Source organism: Megalops cyprinoides, chromosome 21 (assembly GCF_013368585.1).
Source record: "Megalops cyprinoides isolate fMegCyp1 chromosome 21, fMegCyp1.pri, whole genome shotgun sequence".
Classification (NCBI taxonomy): Eukaryota; Metazoa; Chordata; class Actinopteri; order Elopiformes; family Megalopidae; genus Megalops; species Megalops cyprinoides.
This window is the reverse complement of record NC_050603.1, coordinates 3,479,570-3,498,662: the sequence shown is the minus strand read 5'-3', so window position 1 is coordinate 3,498,662 and position 19,093 is coordinate 3,479,570. Positions and strand designations below refer to the sequence as shown.

At 41.5% G+C, this 19,093-nt stretch overlaps 1 protein-coding gene across 1 annotated transcript; it reads right to left on the bottom strand.

Moving 5' to 3' along the window:
• Positions 1-5,132: 5,132 nt before the first annotated feature.
• On the bottom strand, positions 5,133-13,817 carry LOC118769076 (patr class I histocompatibility antigen, A-5 alpha chain-like). The gene is made up of 7 exons (XM_036516087.1): positions 13,760-13,817; positions 11,353-11,613; positions 6,605-6,883; positions 6,084-6,350; positions 5,720-5,830; positions 5,522-5,539; positions 5,133-5,182 (listed from the first exon to the last, which is right to left on the bottom strand). Exons 1-7 carry the CDS (start codon positions 13,815-13,817, stop codon positions 5,133-5,135), a joined length of 1,044 nt encoding a protein of 347 aa, XP_036371980.1.
• Between the last annotated feature and the right edge of the window lie 5,276 nt (positions 13,818-19,093).

Below are 19,093 nucleotides of genomic sequence, written 5' to 3'. Positions count from 1 at the left end.
CACTTGATGTACAGTGAAAGACTTCTTTTTTGTATTTGGAGAGGTTTGGAGGACGCTTCGAGACGCCTAAGTGCGCCCTCTTGGAAATTGCTGTGTAGCACCTCAGTACTTTTATGTATCTGCTCCAAATTTTGTACTAAGTTTGCCAAGACCTTGGTGAATCAGAAAATGTAGAGCATGACTGGTTTTTGATCACCAGCATCCATGCATACATTGCAAAACTCAAAAAATAAAAGGCGTTTTTTGTTTTTTTGATTTTTTGTCTGTGAATGATGTTGTTAAATGGAACCTAAATGAAGAAAATAAAAGCCTGAAGGTGAATCAATGTCTGGGCCCAAGTGTCTACTTCAATTTAAGCCCTGAATGATCATTGTGCAATGTGTACAACTTCAGATAACTAGTGTTATAGTGTAGTAGTACAAATCGTTTGAACTTGAACTTGAACTTGGCTGTGAAAAGGGGTTTAAAGATTGTCAAAATATGGATTGGCAAACTGCTGCTCCTGTGTAACGTCAAAATGTGAATTGTTCATTGTATTGGTAAATTCTTGTTTAGTATAACAGTCTTCACTTTACATATTTTAATGTATGTCAACCTATATAAATAAAAGTGATCATAATTGTTATAGTCATATAGTCTTTTGAGTTTGACACAATTGAACTCAAACGTTCTTAATTTAAAATTTTAGGACATTGGCACATCTTTATTTGACTGTTGATGAGTTTGTCTTTATGTCCTGTTACTAATGTACAGTTTAACTTTCCACTTATACACACAATCTTTCCTGCTTGTAAACATGGAAAAAAAATACTGAAATCTTGCTAAATCAAGGACTCTTCTCTGAATTTTCCAAAGGTCATTGGTAAGGTACCTCGGAGTGTTTCCACCATTACTTTTCCTGTGTGATGGTAACCTAGCTGTGTGTGTTCTGCAGTGTATCACATGAGAAAGGATGGCTGGATCAAAGTTTCCCAGGACGATGTTGGGGAACTTTACCAGCAATTTGCCAGGCATGAGAAATAAAAGTTCCTTTGCCAGCTGCCCTAACATCAACCACACACCAGGAATAAGAAGCAGACAAGGAGAAGCCCACATGGTCATTTTGGCATGTCTTGTAGTGTGCATTGTGTGACCTGTCTGTATTCATCTGGGGGAAAAGAGTAAGGGCCTGCTTCTCATGCTTAATAAAACATTTCAAAGGGTGCATTTGTGTGGGTTTTGAAATAAATTGTTTGAAATTATTTGTTCATACTGTATATACATGTTCCTCCCATGCTTGTTCACAAATTCATGGTTTTGTATACACAATTTATTTTTATTTTTATATCTAACTAGGAAGATCAACTGAGAATAGATTTCCTTTACAGTGATAACCTGGGAAAATTAGGGAAAAGCAAAGACAGGCCTGGTTTTACCTTATTATGGTTGATCTTCGTACATTTTCAAAACCAAAATGAGCATAAATGCTACTGTTACATATGAAAATATTTATTTTTCCCATATTATTTTTTTCCAGACACAGGAAAGACTTGACCCAAAATCTGAAACAAAAACCAATGAGATTTCTTCATTAACTCTATTCGTTTTCAGGATGTGTCCAATGGTAGGGATTCTAACATGGTGCGTACTGGGGAATATTTTATAATCCTCTATGATTTGTTTTTGAATTTGTCTCAGTCTAATCCTGTTGTTTGCCTACACCATGTACACCATTGCAGTTTCTCTATGAAGAGTGAAGACGTTGCCACCAGATGAGTCTTCTTGTAACTCTGTACTCAATTACATATTGATGTATGGGGCAAAAATTTTCAGGTTGATAAAACACATCTATTATTTATTTTAGTAGTCCATGTTTGTCATTCACTTACAGGCTGTATCGCATATTGAATGAAACTGCACTAAGACTACAGTAGACCGCATAGCAGAGCGCTGACTAATGTTCCCTCATGGTCAACCTACAGTTTATGAATTTTTCTACCAGCTTTGGCCAAATATCACTGGAAATGTTTTACCACCTTCTCGGTTGAACTCTCTCTCTTTGCCTACTTCTTCCTCTCCCCTTCTCTGCCCCATATAGTTACATCGTTCTTCAACAATGGAGAGTTCACCTATGACTCCTTTTATTCATGCTAAAGCTGACAAGATTGAACAATCAAGCAAATCCAGTTTGTACAGGTGAAGTGTGAATGAAAGCAGTTGGTAAATAGAGTATAGTATTTGCAGTAATGTCTCCCATATGAACACAGGAGATTTCATCCTAAAAACTGTGCTGTAAGTTCAAGCTGTGTGTGAAGTGTTTTGCAAAAGAGTGAATTGGAATACAAGTACAGTATATGAGAGAATATAAGTAAAACATGTTTTGCAGAAGTGGTTTAAGATTTTGGTAAGGATGTTTTAACTTATCGTAGTGTGTATACATGCAGTCAGTGTGTAAACAATTGAGGAAAACAGCCATAAATGTTTTGGCAAAATATTGCAATATTTCATTTCCATTAGTATCTGGCAGATTGGGAGCGCTACAGCAATTGGTCCAATGCCCAACCACCTGTGCTGTCTTTGAACAAGAGACCAAATGAATTAATTTCTTCATAGTAAAAATCAACCCATCCAACAAGCTTGCTACTTTACGTCACAGGTGCATTTTTATACCAAACACATATATATTAAGCTTCAAATACTGCTGTTGATGTTAGTGAAAAGTGGAGCAAGACCAAGGAGATAGACAGGGACAACAACCTCATCTTGCAAAGGGAAAGGAAGTCTGTATATGTAGTGGTATAGCACAGGAATTTATTTATACACAGGAAAATATAATCACCACAGAGTAATATAAAACTTTGGATGATGGAACAAATTTTGGAACAAAATATCCATGCAATTCCCCACAGATATGGGGAATTCCAGTTACACATATTTTGACATTATGTTATTGTGCTATTATGCTGTTATTGGTTTAGGGCAGAAGCTGAGGAAAATACATTCTATCCATGATTATCTTAACAGGTCACAAATGGGTTGTATGTGTAAAATCCCATATATACACCTTAACATTTCTTTTAACTTGGTTCTGTTTTTCCAAAGATGACAGACATTTAGCTGCCTTTACCGCCATTCTGTCAGACATGCTGAATTTGACTGCGAATTACCTGCCTGATTGTGACTAGCTATAGCTGGTACATATATTAGAAGTACTGCACATGTATGCTTCTGTATCTGCATGAGATACAAATAATTCAGCAAAAAACATAAATTGATGAATCTGGACAAACCTTATAAACATTTGTTTTATTGATGCAAAGGTCTACTCATAACCAACTCCTATGACAGATGAAAGGAGACAGAGACATTTAAGTCCAGACTTACTTTATTTTATCACTGCTTCAAACAGAATGCTTCAGTTGGTAAGAATAATCTGAACAATTTTATTAAGCTGTTTTTGTTATTTTGGTGGTTTATGTTTATAATTTTTACAAATATTTTAATGTTAACTGAAACTCATTTGTGATACTGAGTTACAATATGAATAGCAAATTTTTCTTCCGAAATGGTTCAAGTTACGGAAGTACTTTGAAGTGATATTAACTAACCTTACACTCTTCTCTACATACACTTCAAATTAAATGAAACAAATACGCAATTAACAGGCCCTCCACCATCTTATACTTATAGAATCATTTGTATAGCAAAAAAAGACACTTCTAAATAAAGACACTCAAATCATTAGAGAAAAATCAGGAATATTCACAACTTAAAATCAAAAAAGTAAAGGAACTACTGGATACAGAGATGACTGCTTTTGTTAACTGTGTGAAAAACAAATTTAACCCTCCTGCGTGAGTGAAGCTTCCTGTTCATGTGACACTGTGACATTGTTCTACTGTGCTGACACTGCCTCCTGTTAACTGGCTTCAAACTTACAAAAGTGTTCCTTTTAATCAAAGAAATGAAGTGAAGTTCTGGTTGCTGTAAGCTATTTTTGTTGATGTCCTTAAATAAGGGAATGGTAGACATCGATTGGAGTTCCAAATATTATACATGCAACATGCTACCGTTGGGTTACTTGGAAGCACATGTGTAAAGCACAAAATTCCACTATGCAATTCAAAAGTTTGTAGAACAAGTGGCTGATTATAGAGTTGTGTGGCACTATAATCATTTTGTTACATTGTTACATGGGTATTCCATGGAGTATTACAATATTTTATAAACTATTAGCATGGATTCATCAGAATTTTACCTTTAGCTCTGTGTTGACAGGTGAAGGAAACAGCACAGTCAGGTGAAAGATACTTGCTTTGTGATGGAACATCACTGCAGACCCCTCTGGTGTTACAATGAGAACTTGCTCCTTATCCAATAATGATCTAAAGCTAATTCTCATTACAGAGCAAGTGTTCTTGCAGATTCTCACTACTCTGCTCTGTGATTGGTGGTTTGTCCTCACAGGTGTTCACTCTAATAGGTCATTTTTTTGGCGCTTGACTCACACAGGGGACTCACACAGTCATCTTTCTATATAAACTTAAAAATATGATTAAATGAACCCTTATACCATGGAGATGCTCAGTATTGCAGGTGCAAATTGCCAGACCAATAGCATTGTTTCTGGCATTGCTTTAGTTGGTGGTATTACAGTACAAATGCCAAGATTCTGCTTCCTGAGTCTATCACAGTGCATAATTCTCCCTACCTCTTCACTAATCACCAAATTCAATTCAAGACCAAACAGACAGGATTTTTGTTGTGTAATTGTAATTAAATCATGGTCACCTCCAAGGTCTAATGGGTTCCTTGCTGTAAAAGACTGTAGATTTTGAGAATAAAAAAATCTGGTTGTGTGTGCATAAATGTACATCCATGAGGCTTAGCATGTGTGTGCAGAATGTCCCCCAAGTGTGTGCCTGTGTGTTTTTGTGTGTGCGCATGTAAGACTGTGTGGGTGTATGAGTATGTGAGTGCATGCACAAGTGTGTGGTCTTCCTTCATCTCCTCCCCTGTAAAGACAGCAGGACACTGTGATTACGTTTGATTACGCTTCCGTTCAGGTCAACAGAAAAGTGACTTACTGTGTGTTACAGAGTGATCTATGGATTTACAGAACAGACACTTACTGTGTGTTGGGGAGGGAGCTCTCAGGCTTTTGGAGGAGTGTTGCCGGAGTTCTCAGAATCACTATCTGAGGCTATAATGAGAAAACACAAGACGTTAGAACTTAGGGTTTAGAAATTAGGGCTTCATATAGGTTATACCCCAGAAGTGGTGTTAATTTTTTCAATGTACTCAGTTGATATCAACTTGCTGTGATGAGCCCCAGCTGGAATTTTCAGATCAGATAATCTGTAATTCTAGTACTGATTCAGACTCTGTCATGTATGTGTTCACTGCCGGGCACCAAAGCCTTTCAGCTATAATAGAATACATTTCTGTACTTCTGTTAGTAATACAAAATAAATTATAAACTTCAAATTTCTGTAATCTACTCATGTGAAACTCATACAATGAGTGAACAATATGTACTCACTGTTGGTCTTCCCATAGCCTGAAACACAGATAGACACAGAGTCAGAAACATGCAGGAAGGATGTTACTGTCAGACCGGCTTAAAACCTGTGTTTTACATACAATTCCACCAGTAACCAAATATCAGCGTCTATCACTGTGTCAGTCTCTCAGTGTTTCAGCATGTTCTTGTACAGTGTCTTATAGCACCTTCTCTTACCTCCGTCCTTCTTCTTCTTCCAAACAATGCCCCCGATGACAGCTCCAAGGAGAAGGACAGCAACGACACACCCAATGATGATGCCCAGTGGAGGACCACTGTTGTCAGTGACTGTAATTAGGAGTCATTGCATTAAACATTAGCATACACACACATACACACACACACACACGTAGACACACACACATACACATAGACACACTTGCAGGCAACATGCCAAGACATTGCTGAACACAAAGACACCCTGAATAAAGTATGTAAATGACTAAAATACCTCCCTCTTTCATAATTACAGTGTCTCAGTGTTTTAAGAGAGCCCTCTTTTACTCGCAGTTCTAATCTAGGTTCCTCTCTATCTACTCACACACTCTCTTGGTATCTTCCTTCAGACTGCTGTGCTGTACGATGCAGGTGTAGGTGTTTTTCTTCCAGTCTTCAGGCTTCACTCTGAGGCGAGACATCTTCTGGAATGTTCCATCCTCGTTGGGCAGCATCTCTCCCAGCTCCACGTCCTCATGCAGGTCTTCTCCATTTTTCTGCCAGGACATAACGATGCCACTGGGGAAGAAGCCGGTGGCATGGCAGGTGACAGGAGAGGAGCCCTTCTGGAATACAGAGACCTCAGGAGGGACTGAGGGAGAAGGAGAAAAGAGAGGGAGAGAGGGGAAGAGAGAGGAGAGGGCAGGAGGCGGAGATAGAGGGAGGGGTAGAGAGGAGAGTGTGAAAAAAAGATGGTTTGACACTTAAACACTTCATTTTATTTCCACACAGGAATTTCCATTCCTGAACAAAATAGTTTTTCAAATACAGAACAATAAATTCACCATATCTGTGTTTGCTTAAATTTGCTGGAGAGCAGTAGAGGTGTTATCAGTGCTGCTGTACCTTTGCGCTCCAGAGTGCTCCTCCCGTAGCCCACGTACTTCTTCAGCCACTCAATGCAGATCTGGCTCAGGTAGTTCTTATTCTGCTCATTCAAAGCTCTGTCACTGTCCCACTTGTTTTTAGTGATACCTCCCTGTGGTGAAGGAGTGATCCATCTCATGTTCTTCATGTCAAATGCAATGAAGTCTTCCCCATCGTAGCCATCACGATAATACCCATCTGTGGTCCCAGTCTCACGGTCCCACTCACAGCCGTACATGCGCTGCACAACATGGACACCTGCAGAGAGAGCACACACAGACACTGAGCTCCCCCTCACCACTCTGCTCCTGCCATTTTCACTCTCACAGTTCAGACACCACAGAGACAGCAGCCTTTAGAGGAGTCAGCCTACAGTCAGAGGGACACAGACTCTGCAGTCCTGCATCCAATCTGATGCCCCCACCCTAAACTGGAGCACAAGCCTGAGTCCAACCAGGGGAGAGTGCTATTTCTGAGCAAACAGCTCTACTGGGATGAGAGAGGAGGTACTCTGATCAGAAAAAGAGGGGTACTGTACTGGGATCAGTGATCAAGTAGGGAAGCGCTGTTTCTAAGCAAATGGCTGTACCTGGATCAGTGATAAGGTGCCCTGATCAGAGGGGAGAGTGCCGTTTTTATGTTAATGGATGTACCTGGATCAGTGATAAAGTGCCCTGATCAGAGGGGAGAGTGCTGTTTTTGTGTTAATGGCTGTACTGGCACCTCTGTGTCTGAGCCTCAATAAGTCTGGAGCGAGAGACTCCCCCAAGCACAGGTCTCTGTGGGTTTATTTCAGCTGTAACTCTGACTGGACACTATTTAAATACACAGAGTGTCTTTTGCTTAAACTCCGGGAAACATCCCTAATATTTTAATAGTCAGTGAGCAGGCTTATCTCTGCAGCTGAGGACCCACACAGAGCAGTCAGTTTCTCCCTGCATGCTGGTGAGAGGAGCGTCTCCCAGCCAGATTAAACACTGTGCAGCTGAGGGATAAACTTCCAGCTCTGCATGGCTCTGGGGGACACAGTCTCCCCCCGCACTGCACTCTGGCTGATAATATGACTGGCAGTGCTGTGGGAACTGCTGACATGTTTCAGTAATATCTCTGTAGGTCACAACACACACAGAGCAGCCAGGCACTCTCTACAGTCTGATTAAACACGTGTGTGTATCTACAGACAGGGTAAACACATGTGCAGAGATTCAGCTCAGCCTCCTGTGCTTAACACACACTGACATGGAGGAGGCGTGTATATATATATGTGTGTCTGTGTGTGTGTATATGTGTGTGTGTGTGTGTGTGTGTGTGTGTGTGTGTGTGCGTGCGTGGACACTGAGAGAAAACTGCCACTGTCACTGAATACACCCCTCCCCCCCACTGTACTGAGTGATCCCCTCCCCCACCCTCTCCTGTTACTGTATAACTGACCCCTCCCCCCCACACTGTATCACACAGGATGGTGTCCTGATGGTGGTTCATGCCTCTCAGAGCAGCATTTCAGTTTCTAATGGACACCAAGGCAAAGCTGGGACACTTCAATTCATCTTCAGGCTGCTTAGCATCTATAGATCTTACAATGTAAAAGGTTATAAGAGAAAAATTTAAACAACATCTATAGAACACAGGAAATGTTTCCCTATCAGCCTGATGGCAGCATGTGTGTGTCTTTCTACACTGAACAGCATAGGCTGATGGCTCTCATGTGAGAGAATGCAGCCCAGTGTCCTGTATTCATGTGATACTGACAGAGAGAGAGAGAGAGAGAGAAAGAGGGGGGGAGAGAGAGAGAGAGTGTGATACAGTGAGAGAGGAGTATTAACAGAGAGAGGGAGGGAGAGACAGAGAGAGGGGGGAGAAAGATGGTGAGGCTGCAATAAAAACTACTGGCTGCACTGTGCTGATGTTACTGGGGAAATGTGTGTGTGCCTGTGTTTGTATGTGTATATATGTGCGCATGTGTCCACGCGTGAGCCTGTGTGTGTGTGTGTGTGTGTGACTCCATCCCTGCCCCCACACATACAGCAGTGGTGCAGTCTATAAGGCAAACAGGACTGTTAGATCAGATTAAATTCATCAGCACCAGCTCAGAGTGTGACGAGGAGACATTACAGCTGATGAAAAATACCACAGCCTGAGTCTCCTTTGCTCAGTTCTACACTGAACACCCCGAGTTCGGGAGCAAAAACATCGACGACTTCAAGCCGCGGAGAGAAGGACTCAGAGGTCACATCAGGCCAGATCACAAAGCCACCAGCAGCTGCTCTGCTTCTGTGTGCAGCACCAGACCTAAAGAGGGAGAGCCAATCAGGGGAGGCCGCTGCCTCTGCCCTGTCCGCCCCTCTGCTGCGTGACCCTGGAGAGGCTGCAGATGGCACCTCTGCAGCTGCTATCACACGCTGGACAGCAGGACAAACATGTCTTATGGAAGGTGCAGCACACAGCTTAATGACGCAGACGCACATCTTCAGCTAGATAAAGCTCTCTGTGTCTGTGCAGCGTCTCTGCACGGCTCTGTGGGACACAGTCTCCCCCCGCACTGCACTCTGGGTGATAATATGACTGGCAGTGCTGTGGGAACTGCTGACATGTTTCAGTAATATCTCTGTAGCTCATAACACACACAGAGCAGCCAGGCACTCTCTCCAGTCTGATTAAACACATGTGTGTATCTACAGACAGGGTAAACACATGTGCATCCACGCAGACAGGGTAAACACGTGTGTATCTATATAAACAGGTTAAACACATGCATATCTATACAGACAAGTTAAGCACGTGTGTTCCTACACAGATAGGTGACAGGTGTGTGTTCCTACACAGACAGGTGAAAGGTGTGTGTTCCTACACAGACAGGTGACAGGTGTGTGTTCCTACACAGACAGGTGACAGGTGTGTGTTCCTACACAGACAGGTGACAGGTGTGTGTTCCTACACAGACAGGTGACAGGTGTGTGTTCCTACTGTAGAATACACAGAAACTCTCCTTTGTTTTTATCCTTAGACTGTGCTGCCCCTCTGCCTTTCTGCAGCTGAAGCAAACAGCGGGTCATAAAACGACCCTCCTCCCTGCCGCTTAATAACCTACCGGACACTTTGATCCGGCCGAGAGGACCGGGGACACACACTCTCTCCACATGACCCCCGTGGAGCTGCAGACACACCAGTGCTGCAGGGAGCCCATGGAACGCCTCACAGACACACGCTCAGGGACACCCCGTGGTGCTTACCGTGACCCAGGGGACGCCCCACTGGGGTCACACACCTCCCTGCTGGCTTCACTCCCACCCCAGCCTGGCTCTCACTGTAAATCAGCCGCCAAAATCCGCCAATCACAGGGCAGATTTAACATGCACGAGCTAGAGTGTCCAATGAGGAATGACAGAACCCCACATGGGACTAAAGCTTTGGTCTAAGATCAATGAACTGGGCAGTGGCTCTTGCTCATGGCTCTGAAAGGTGAAACCCTCACTGGTAACAGATGCACCCAACTTGGCTCCGGATTCAACACACTGAAACTCTGCTGCCATACTGCTGTTATCACCTCAGCACTGATTCGTCACCCAGCAACAGTTCCACGCCTCACGACGCCAGTTTCTTGTCGTGACCTTATTAAACCACTAGCACAAGGACTCTGTTGCGTTTCTCATGAGAAACCCCTGAAGTGCACCGTAGCCCGATCCACTGCTGGGCTTCCTGCCTGTGATGGAACTGCGCACCGGACTCCACAACCTTCCCCAATAAGGAGACCCACACCGCTGCTCTGAGTGAGAGCCTCTCTGCCGACGAAACCAAGACCCCCCCGGAACAACTCCCCAGAGGACACCTCCCTTTGTGAGCCGCCGGACTCCACAGACAACCGTCCCGACAAGGAGACCTACGCCATCGCTCTAGGTTAGCGCCTCTCGGCCACCTGAGCTGGAACCCCACAGAGCACCTCCCAGAGGACCCCTGTACCCTGCGAGCGAGACCTACCACTGCATTATCCAGGCCTCATTACAATGGCTGGGATTATTCTACTGCCTAACGCTGTGCCTAATGTTCACTCCTGTAGTTTAGCTGGGCTGTGTGAACATCTCTCTGTTCATATTTGCTGCATTCTCCCGCATGCTTAGCGCGCTGCTTTAGCGGATACTCCGTCCCCCATTTCACCCCCCTGCCCTGCAGCTCTTTACAGCCCCCTTTCCCTCCCCTCCTCCTGCCAGTGCTGCAGCTTCCCTCGCCTGCTGAAAACAGTGACAGTAGTATATTTTTGTACCTTATCACAACACTTACTGTGGCAATGTTTCCCACAATGACACTGTGTTACAAATACAACAATACAATGGTTCAATATCTATATGATGCCATTCCTATTTCTATTAACTGCATTTTCCTTAAGACTATTTGGATAAGAGTTTCTGTGAAAGAATAAATGTGTATGTAAACTAGAGGGAGCTGTGATTGATTGAATGTAGAAAAGGGAGCATGGGAGAATTCCCATTGATTGGCCCTGAATGCATATTGTCCAAAGAGTCTGTTGTAAAACTTAGAGAAACAGATGGAGGTGGAGTGGTGAGGCTTCTCTCTCCACAGTAAAATCACTACTGGATCAGTATGGAAGCTGACAGGGAAACTGTGTGTGTGTGTGCGTGTGTGTGTGTGTGTATTTGTGTGTGTGTGTGTGTGTGAGTTTGTGTGCGTTTGTGTGAGTGTGTGTGTGCACATGCAGGCATGTGTATACTCACCCCTAGTTTGATTAAAACGCTGCATTAAAACTCCCACATTGCCTTTGAAGGTCTGCTGGGTACCAATATCTGTCTGCGTCTCTCTGTCCCAGTAATCTGCACCCTCATTTTCCTTTATCCATTCAGTCTTAGGGATCGCCCTCTTAATTCTGCTGTCATAGTACATAAACTGGCCATCATCCACCAGACCCACAGCGGTGAACTCTGGGAAGTCGATCTCTCCCAAGACAGCAGTGTAGAAGTACTTCAGAGAGTGAGAGGCTGTGAAGAGAAGCACTTTGTGTTACAATATTAACTACACATACAAACATATATCAATAAGATATTAAATATATAATATAAAAATATATAAAATAATTCATAAAAACAACAGAAAAAATCATTTGGACTCAAAACAGAGCAGGTCATAGGGAAAGGCACAACTAATCTTATATACAGAAGCACATGTAATGTTTTTAAGCTCTTAAGCTTTTTTTTTTTTTTTTTTACCAAATTTGTACTTTTCAATTGTACATTAGACTCACTTGTACTCTTTGCACACGAGCAAGGCAGGTATAGTCCTCCAGTGCGCTTAGCCAGTGCAATGAGCCCTGCTAGTCAATAAACATCTATCCCTACCTAAATCATTCTATTCCTGAGACCAATGCAAAATTCCAGTGTTAAAACCCTTATAATGATACCAACCTTGTGCACTCCTTAAGCAAATCAGACCAAGTTTCTGTAAGTTAGACCAAATTTCACAACAGAAAGCGCCCTGTAGGCTACACAGCACCGCCAAACCTACAGCCCATTACTTGACTGCAAAAAACTCTAAAACTCTGAAAAAAAAGAATTTCAGAACTGCCTACCTGTTCTTTCACCATACATGAACTGTGTGACTACAACACTACAACACTACAACACACAAGATACAGCTATTGGCGTGTTTCCATTGGAACAGGGCCGGGTTAGTTTTACGGGGGAAACACGCCTTATGAAAGCTGTAAGACCAGAGAATAATCTCATTGGCTGTCGGAATAAGCTCTCGACCAATAGGAACGCAGCATCATGAGTCTCCACGTGGATAAGGGAAGAGAGGGTTGTGATTGGAAACAAAGTAAACAGCAAATCATCTGCAGTGTTAAAGATAAAATATACATATATGTGTGTGTGTGTGTGTACTTTAGTACAACCTCATTCTGTAGCTTTCGCAATAGCGCACAAACTACAATCTGCGCTGTTTCGCGAGCATAATCATTTACTCTCTTTACGCACTGGCGTCAATTATTCTGTGAATTATTTGTTTTATTGTTAATCAAGTAGGATAAAGGGGAACAGGTGAAAGTAATGATAGATTTAAAAGGTAATGTTTCAAAGTTTCATATATATATATATATATATATATATATATATATATATATATATATATATATATATATAATACTGAATCACACAAAAAACACGCGCACTGCATGCATTCTCTGGGCAGATGGCGCCACCCTGTGTCAGAGCTATACTGCTATACTGCTATAGCCACAGGTCCAACGCATACCAGGTAGTAACCCTTCACTAAATGCATGTGTTTATTCGTGGGTTTCTTTAAGAGACATTCCTGGGTTTAATTTGTAAACTCGGATTTTATTTGCAGCCTACACAAGCCCTTGTGATAATGATAATCAAACTATAAAAAAATCACAATAACAGTAAAACCACGTATTACTATTTTTTCATAGAACGACTACGTATAAGCTCATCCTTATTGAATTTTTCCACATTACGCATTATATGAAATATCAGTACATCTGCTATTCAGTAAGTCTTCCGTATTTAGAAACTGGGTGTCTAAATGTGAAAGAGGCTATGAATCCGAACTCCGAACATTCTGAAAGACATTACTTTAACCGTAATAAAATGTAACGCTACCCTGTACTATTGAGTACTACTGTGTATTATTGAGTCGAATGAAACCGCTAGAAGTTTCAGTACAAGTAAAAAGCTAGCTACTGACCAACTGTCTGTTAAACAAACGTATTTCTTTTCAGGGTACAGTTTTGACAAGTAACAGCTACCACACAATAACTCTTGTAATAATGAGTTACTTTTGCCAGCACAACATCTGCTGCCCTCTACACACAAAGACTCATAATCACGCGTATATTTATGACCATACTATATAGAACATATTCATCTCCTTATACAAACACACCTATAAAAACGTTTACCTAAGATATAATTTCAACATTTACAACAAAAAAGGAAAAATGTACATGCTGAAGACATAACCTCGGAATACCGCTTTATTCCCCGGATCTGGTACAATGTAGCTGACTTTATTCGGGGAAGATTTCAATATATCCTATAACTGGAAAAACAACCACAGAGTTCTGCGCAAAATAAATCAGAAAATGCCGCATCCAATCTAACCTACCTGCAGATGTGGCGTGAATGCCAAGCAGCATTAGTCCAAGAACTGTGAGCTTTGCCATCATTACAGAATATGTAGAAAAATTCAGCACTGGATAACTATGACCTCGCCTTTCGAAGTTATGTCGTCGACTGATTTACGGTTCTCAGCTACTCCGTAAAATACTCGAACGGAACAAAACGTTTGGTCGAAGGATTTCCTCTAATCCAATGATAAAAAAGAATAGAGTTGGCGTCATCAAATTCTAGCGTTAGTTCAGATCAGAAGGTTGATTTTCGAAACTGAAAGTAAATCGCTTTCGCGCTTATTCAGGGGTGTGACCGTCGAATTAACGAAAGACCTCCAGGTCTTTGCGTACTTTTGTGTCTTCGCAGCGTGGCCGAATTCATTCATCATCAGTTGAACATTTTTAAAAGGGGTTGTGTGTGTTTTATTTTTACTGCACCTTTTAAATATAAATCAAATATCAAAGTGCCTCCCAGAGAGAGATCAAGAACTGCAGTTAAACGTGTGTACTGTTCTGAGTAGGTTTTAAAAGGAGTTAACTGATCCACCAATAAAAAGCTTTCAACAGTAGGAGACAGCCCTGAGAAGGTGCCTTCATGGATATGCTATTAAGCTTCAGGGTCATTTCAGAGTGACCACAGTGGGGAACTGTCTATCAAAATAAACAAAGAGATCTGCAGGTATTATGAATACAGGCACCAAAGGTCAGAGATAAAAAAAAAAAAAAAAAAAAAACGGATCAAGCTTAACCATGAGTCCCCTGTAATGTTAATAGTCAGTGGATGTAAATGATGAGTTTTAGTTTCAGTCTTTAGCTGAGGAGTGTGGTCCTCTGAGTCAGTCAGCATTAATGCACTCGGGTCTCTACACCCCACATCGCTGCACCGCAGCTTATAGGAACCCAGGGCAAACCTGGGGCTGAAGTGAGGGTGGGGTAATGAAAGACCCTGCAGTGCAGCTGAGCTGGGCCTGGAACTCAAAGGCTGCAGGTTCAACTCCACAGGTGGGGCACTGCTGCTGCTGCAGCAAGGTTCTTAATCTGAGTTTCAGTCTGAAACATCCAGTGTTGAAAGCAGACAAACTGAATGAGGATGTACAAAACTCACAATTGTGCTGATGGTATAATTTAATAATTAAGCATTTCACAAATCAGAAATTTGAAAATGAGGCTAGCTTTACAAAAGGGGATGGACTAGAAAAGAGACCAAAGAGATACACAAACACATACACAGCCAAACAGAACATGCTAGATACAATGCAGGAAGTGTCCTTATAATAACAATGCAATAAAAATACCAGTTCAGGAAAGTACCTGGCACAAGCAAACACACACACACACACACATGAAGTGAAGGAGTGATGAGGGAATGAGACACACACTTAGTGTGTAACCAAATGAGTGAGGGGCTACAGAAGAGACTGAAAGATACAGAATAATTTACTGAGGTGGGTACTGCCCATATCAGTTATAACGCCAATGAGCAGCCATTTTGTGTCAGTCCTTGAATTATGAGATGGCTGATACACCGACACACTGACTGCACAATGTATAATCTTTCATGTCTTACACTCTGAGCTCTGAAATACCATCACACTGACAGCTAGCTATTTTCTATTTATCCATTGTTCTTAAAGGAGCATATTTTATCTGTCTTAGTTTTGTTTTAGTATTAGCAAAGTTCACTTTGAAAACCTGTAGAGTATGCAGAATTGGTTACACAATTGTACGTAACAGTTGGGCTGCAATCCACAGTTAGGATGCACTCACAATCCCTGTAACCACACAGTGTGGTGGAATTTCTGAAAACTCCCAAAGCGCATTCTACAGAGTGGGGTGGCGTCTCTCAGGGTGATACTGTTTAGCGCCGAGGCAGCCCAAACAGGAAAGTCCCTAAAAAGAAAGCAGCAGATGCAGAAAAAAATATGAGACCCAGTGAGAAATGTATGGTGTCACAGCGCCATCTACTGATCCTTTCTCAGCTCCCTGCTCCTGTTTCAGGGAAATCACTCGTGTTTTGGGTAGTGCTGGCAGTCCTCACAGTGAGAGAGAAATGGCTCAGAGCCCAGGAAGCGACGCTGTCAGTGACTCAGGGCTTTTGTTTCTTTATAAAACCCAGCTTCTCTGCATATCTGATGTTTGCCAATCCATGTCATGCTGTCCACATCAAGAAACAACCCCACTCCCTCAAGCTTTGGTTTCATTTTATATCTCAATACAAGTGCAACTGTGACTTTAAAGAAGTTTACGATTGCTTGTTTAAACTTGTCTAAAGTTGTATGGATTCATCAGGATGTAGAGTGAGTGAGCTGGGAGAAACAGTCTTTATGGTGTTGGTTACATGTATTAAGCAAGACTTTGCAGTGAGCAAGGATAGTGCGATCAGAACAGAAAGACAGTAGAAGCATTACAGTAATCTGCAGACCCCTTCACCCCTTCCTTGCCCCGCTGGGGCCCAATACCTGCTAGAACACCTCACTTGTGCTGTGGCCCAAAAGCCCTTCACTGCAGGAAATGTGCCAGTGCCTGCCCCCCCAGGGAGGGGGTGCTGATGTTCTTCAACACCAGCTTCAGTTCTGGGGCTTCCTCTCATCATGACCTGTTCCAGCCCCCCTAGTACACTGGCAGGAGCAGCCAAAACCTTGGGGTCTCTGGGGTCCACCTCTTCTGTCTCCCTCTTGTCCCTCAGGTCATAATGGTGATAACCACTTGCTCTTCACTGTGACAAGGCATCAGCATATAACGCAACGAGAAGTCAGCTCAATTCAGTAAACAACTTGCCCCTCTGGCTCCTTAAACAATGTCAGCCATTTCAAGGAAGCATGGTATTAGATTAGATTTAATTATATTAGATTAGAAATGGCAGCCCACTGAGAGCTTCAATGAATGTATTTAATTATGTATGACAGCGTTCCATCCAGTGGCGTCGTTAGGTCTGATCATTCGGTTTTTTGCAAAAGAGTGAATTGGAATACAAGTACAGTATATGAAAGAATATAAATAAAACATGTTTTGCAGAAGTGGTTTAAGATTTTGGTAAGGAAGTTAACTTACAGTAGTGTGTATACATGCAATCAGTGTGTAATCAATTGAGGAAACCAGCCGTAAATGTTTTGGCAAAATATTGCAATATTTCATTTCCATTAGTATCTGGCAGACTGGGAGCGCTACAACAATTGGTCCAATGCACAACCACCTGTGCTGTCTTTGAACAAGAGACCAAATGAATTAATTTCTTCATAGTAAAAATCTATCCATCCAACAACTTTACGCCACAGGTGCATTTTTATATCAAACACATATAAACATTAAGCTTCAAATACTGCTGTTGATGTTGGTGAAAAGTGGAGCAAGACCGAGGAAAGGGACAACAACCTCATCTTGCAAAGGGAAGGGAAGTCTGTATGTGTAACGGTATAGCACAGGAATTTATTTATACACAGGAAAATATAATCACCATAGAATAATTTACAACTAGATTTTGGAACAGATATGGGGAATTCCAGTTGCACATATTTTGGCATTATGTTATTGTGCTATTATGCTGTTATTGGTTTAGGGCAAAAGCTGATGAAAAATACATTCTATCTATGATTATCTTAACAGGTTACAAATGGGTTGTATGTGTAAAATCCCATATATACACCTTAACATTTCTTTTAGCTTGGTTCTGTTTTTCTAAAGAGAACATATATTTAGCTGTCTTTACTAGCATTCTGTCAGACACGCTGAATTTGACTGTGAATTACCTGTTTGATTGTATGTCATGTATGCTTCTGTATCTGCATGAGGTACAAATAATTTAGCAAAAAACAAATTGGTGACTCTGGAATTGGAAAAACTTATAACCATTTGCTTTACTGATGCAAAGGTCTACTCATAACCAACTCCTATGACAGATGAAAGGAGACAGAGACATTCAAGTCCAGACTTACTTTATTTTATCACTGCTTCAACCAGAATGCTTCAGTTGGTAAGAATAATCTGAACAATTTTATTAAGCTTTTTTTGTTATTTTGGTGGTTTATGTTTATAATGTTTACAGATATTTTAATGTTAACTGAAACTCATTTTTGATCCTGAATTACAAGGTTAATAGCAAATGTTCCTTCAGAACTGGTTTAAGTTGCGGAAGAACTTTGAAGCGATATTAACTAACCCTATGTTCTTCTCTACATACACTTCAAATGAAATGAAACAAATACGCAATTAACAGGCCCTCCACCATCTTATCCTTATAGAATAATTTCTATAGCAAAAAAAAAACCTCAAAGACACTAAATAAAGATATCAAATCATTAGAGAAAAAACAGGAATATTCACAACTTAAAATAAAAGTAAAGGAACAACTGGACAGAGATGACTGCTTGTGTTAACTGTATGAGAAACACACACCCTCCTGTATGAGTGAAGCTTCCTGTTCACGTGACACTGTGACATTGTCCTACTGTGCTGACACTGCCTCCCGTTAACACAGGTTATTACCATTGATCAAACTGACACAAGGGTCCCCCCTAAAGAAATGAAATTGAAAATGAAAAGTTGATGTCCTTAAATACGGAAATGCTGGAATGCTAGACATCGATTGGAGTTCCAGATATTATACATGCAACACGCTACAGTTGGGTTACTTGGAAGCACAAAGATCCTCTATGCAATTCAAAATTTTGTAGAACAAGTGCCTGATTACAGAGTTGTGTGGCACTATAATCCTTAGTTGTCACATTTGTTACATGGGTATTCCATGGAGTATTACAATACTTAATAAACTATTAGCATGGATTCATCAGAATTTTACCTTTAGATCTGTGTTGACAGGTGAAGGAAACAGCACAGGCAGGTGAAAGATACTTGCTTTGTGATGGAACATTACTGCAGACCCCTCTGGTGTTACGAGAACTTGCTCCTTATCCAAAAATGATCTAAAGCTAATTACCATTACAGAGCAAGTGTTCTTGCAGATTCTCACTACTCTGCTCTGTGATTGGTGGTTTGTCCTCACAGGTGTTCACTCTAATAGGTCATTTTTTTGGCGCTTGACTCACACAGGGGACTCACACAGTCATCTTTCTATATAAACTTAAAAATATGATTAAATGAACCCTTATACCATGGAGATGCTCAGTATTGCAGGTGCAAATTTACAGACTAATAGCATTGTTTCTGGCATTGCTTTAGTTGGTGGTATTACAGTACAAATGCCAAGATTCTGCTTCCTGAGTCTATCACAGTGCTTAATTCTCCCTACCTCTTCACTAATCACCAAATTCAGTTCAAGACCAAACAGACAGGATTTTTGTTGTGTAATTGTAATTAAATCGCGGTCACCTCCA

What these genes read in the sequence shown, in the direction of transcription:
- LOC118769076 (XM_036516087.1), bottom strand. Translation starts at nt 13,817, where the DNA reads ATGGCAAAGCTCACAGTTCTTGGACTAATGCTGCTTGGCATTCACGCC. An exon ending in CATTCACGCCACATCTGCAG is followed by an intron (nt 11,614 to 13,759) that starts GTAGGTTAGATT and finishes TTCTCTTCACAG; the next exon opens with CCTCTCACTCTCTGAAGTAC. An exon ending in GGAAGATACCAAGAGAGTGT is followed by an intron (nt 5,831 to 6,083) that starts GTGAGTAGATAG and finishes TCCTAATTACAG; the next exon opens with TCACTGACAACAGTGGTCCT.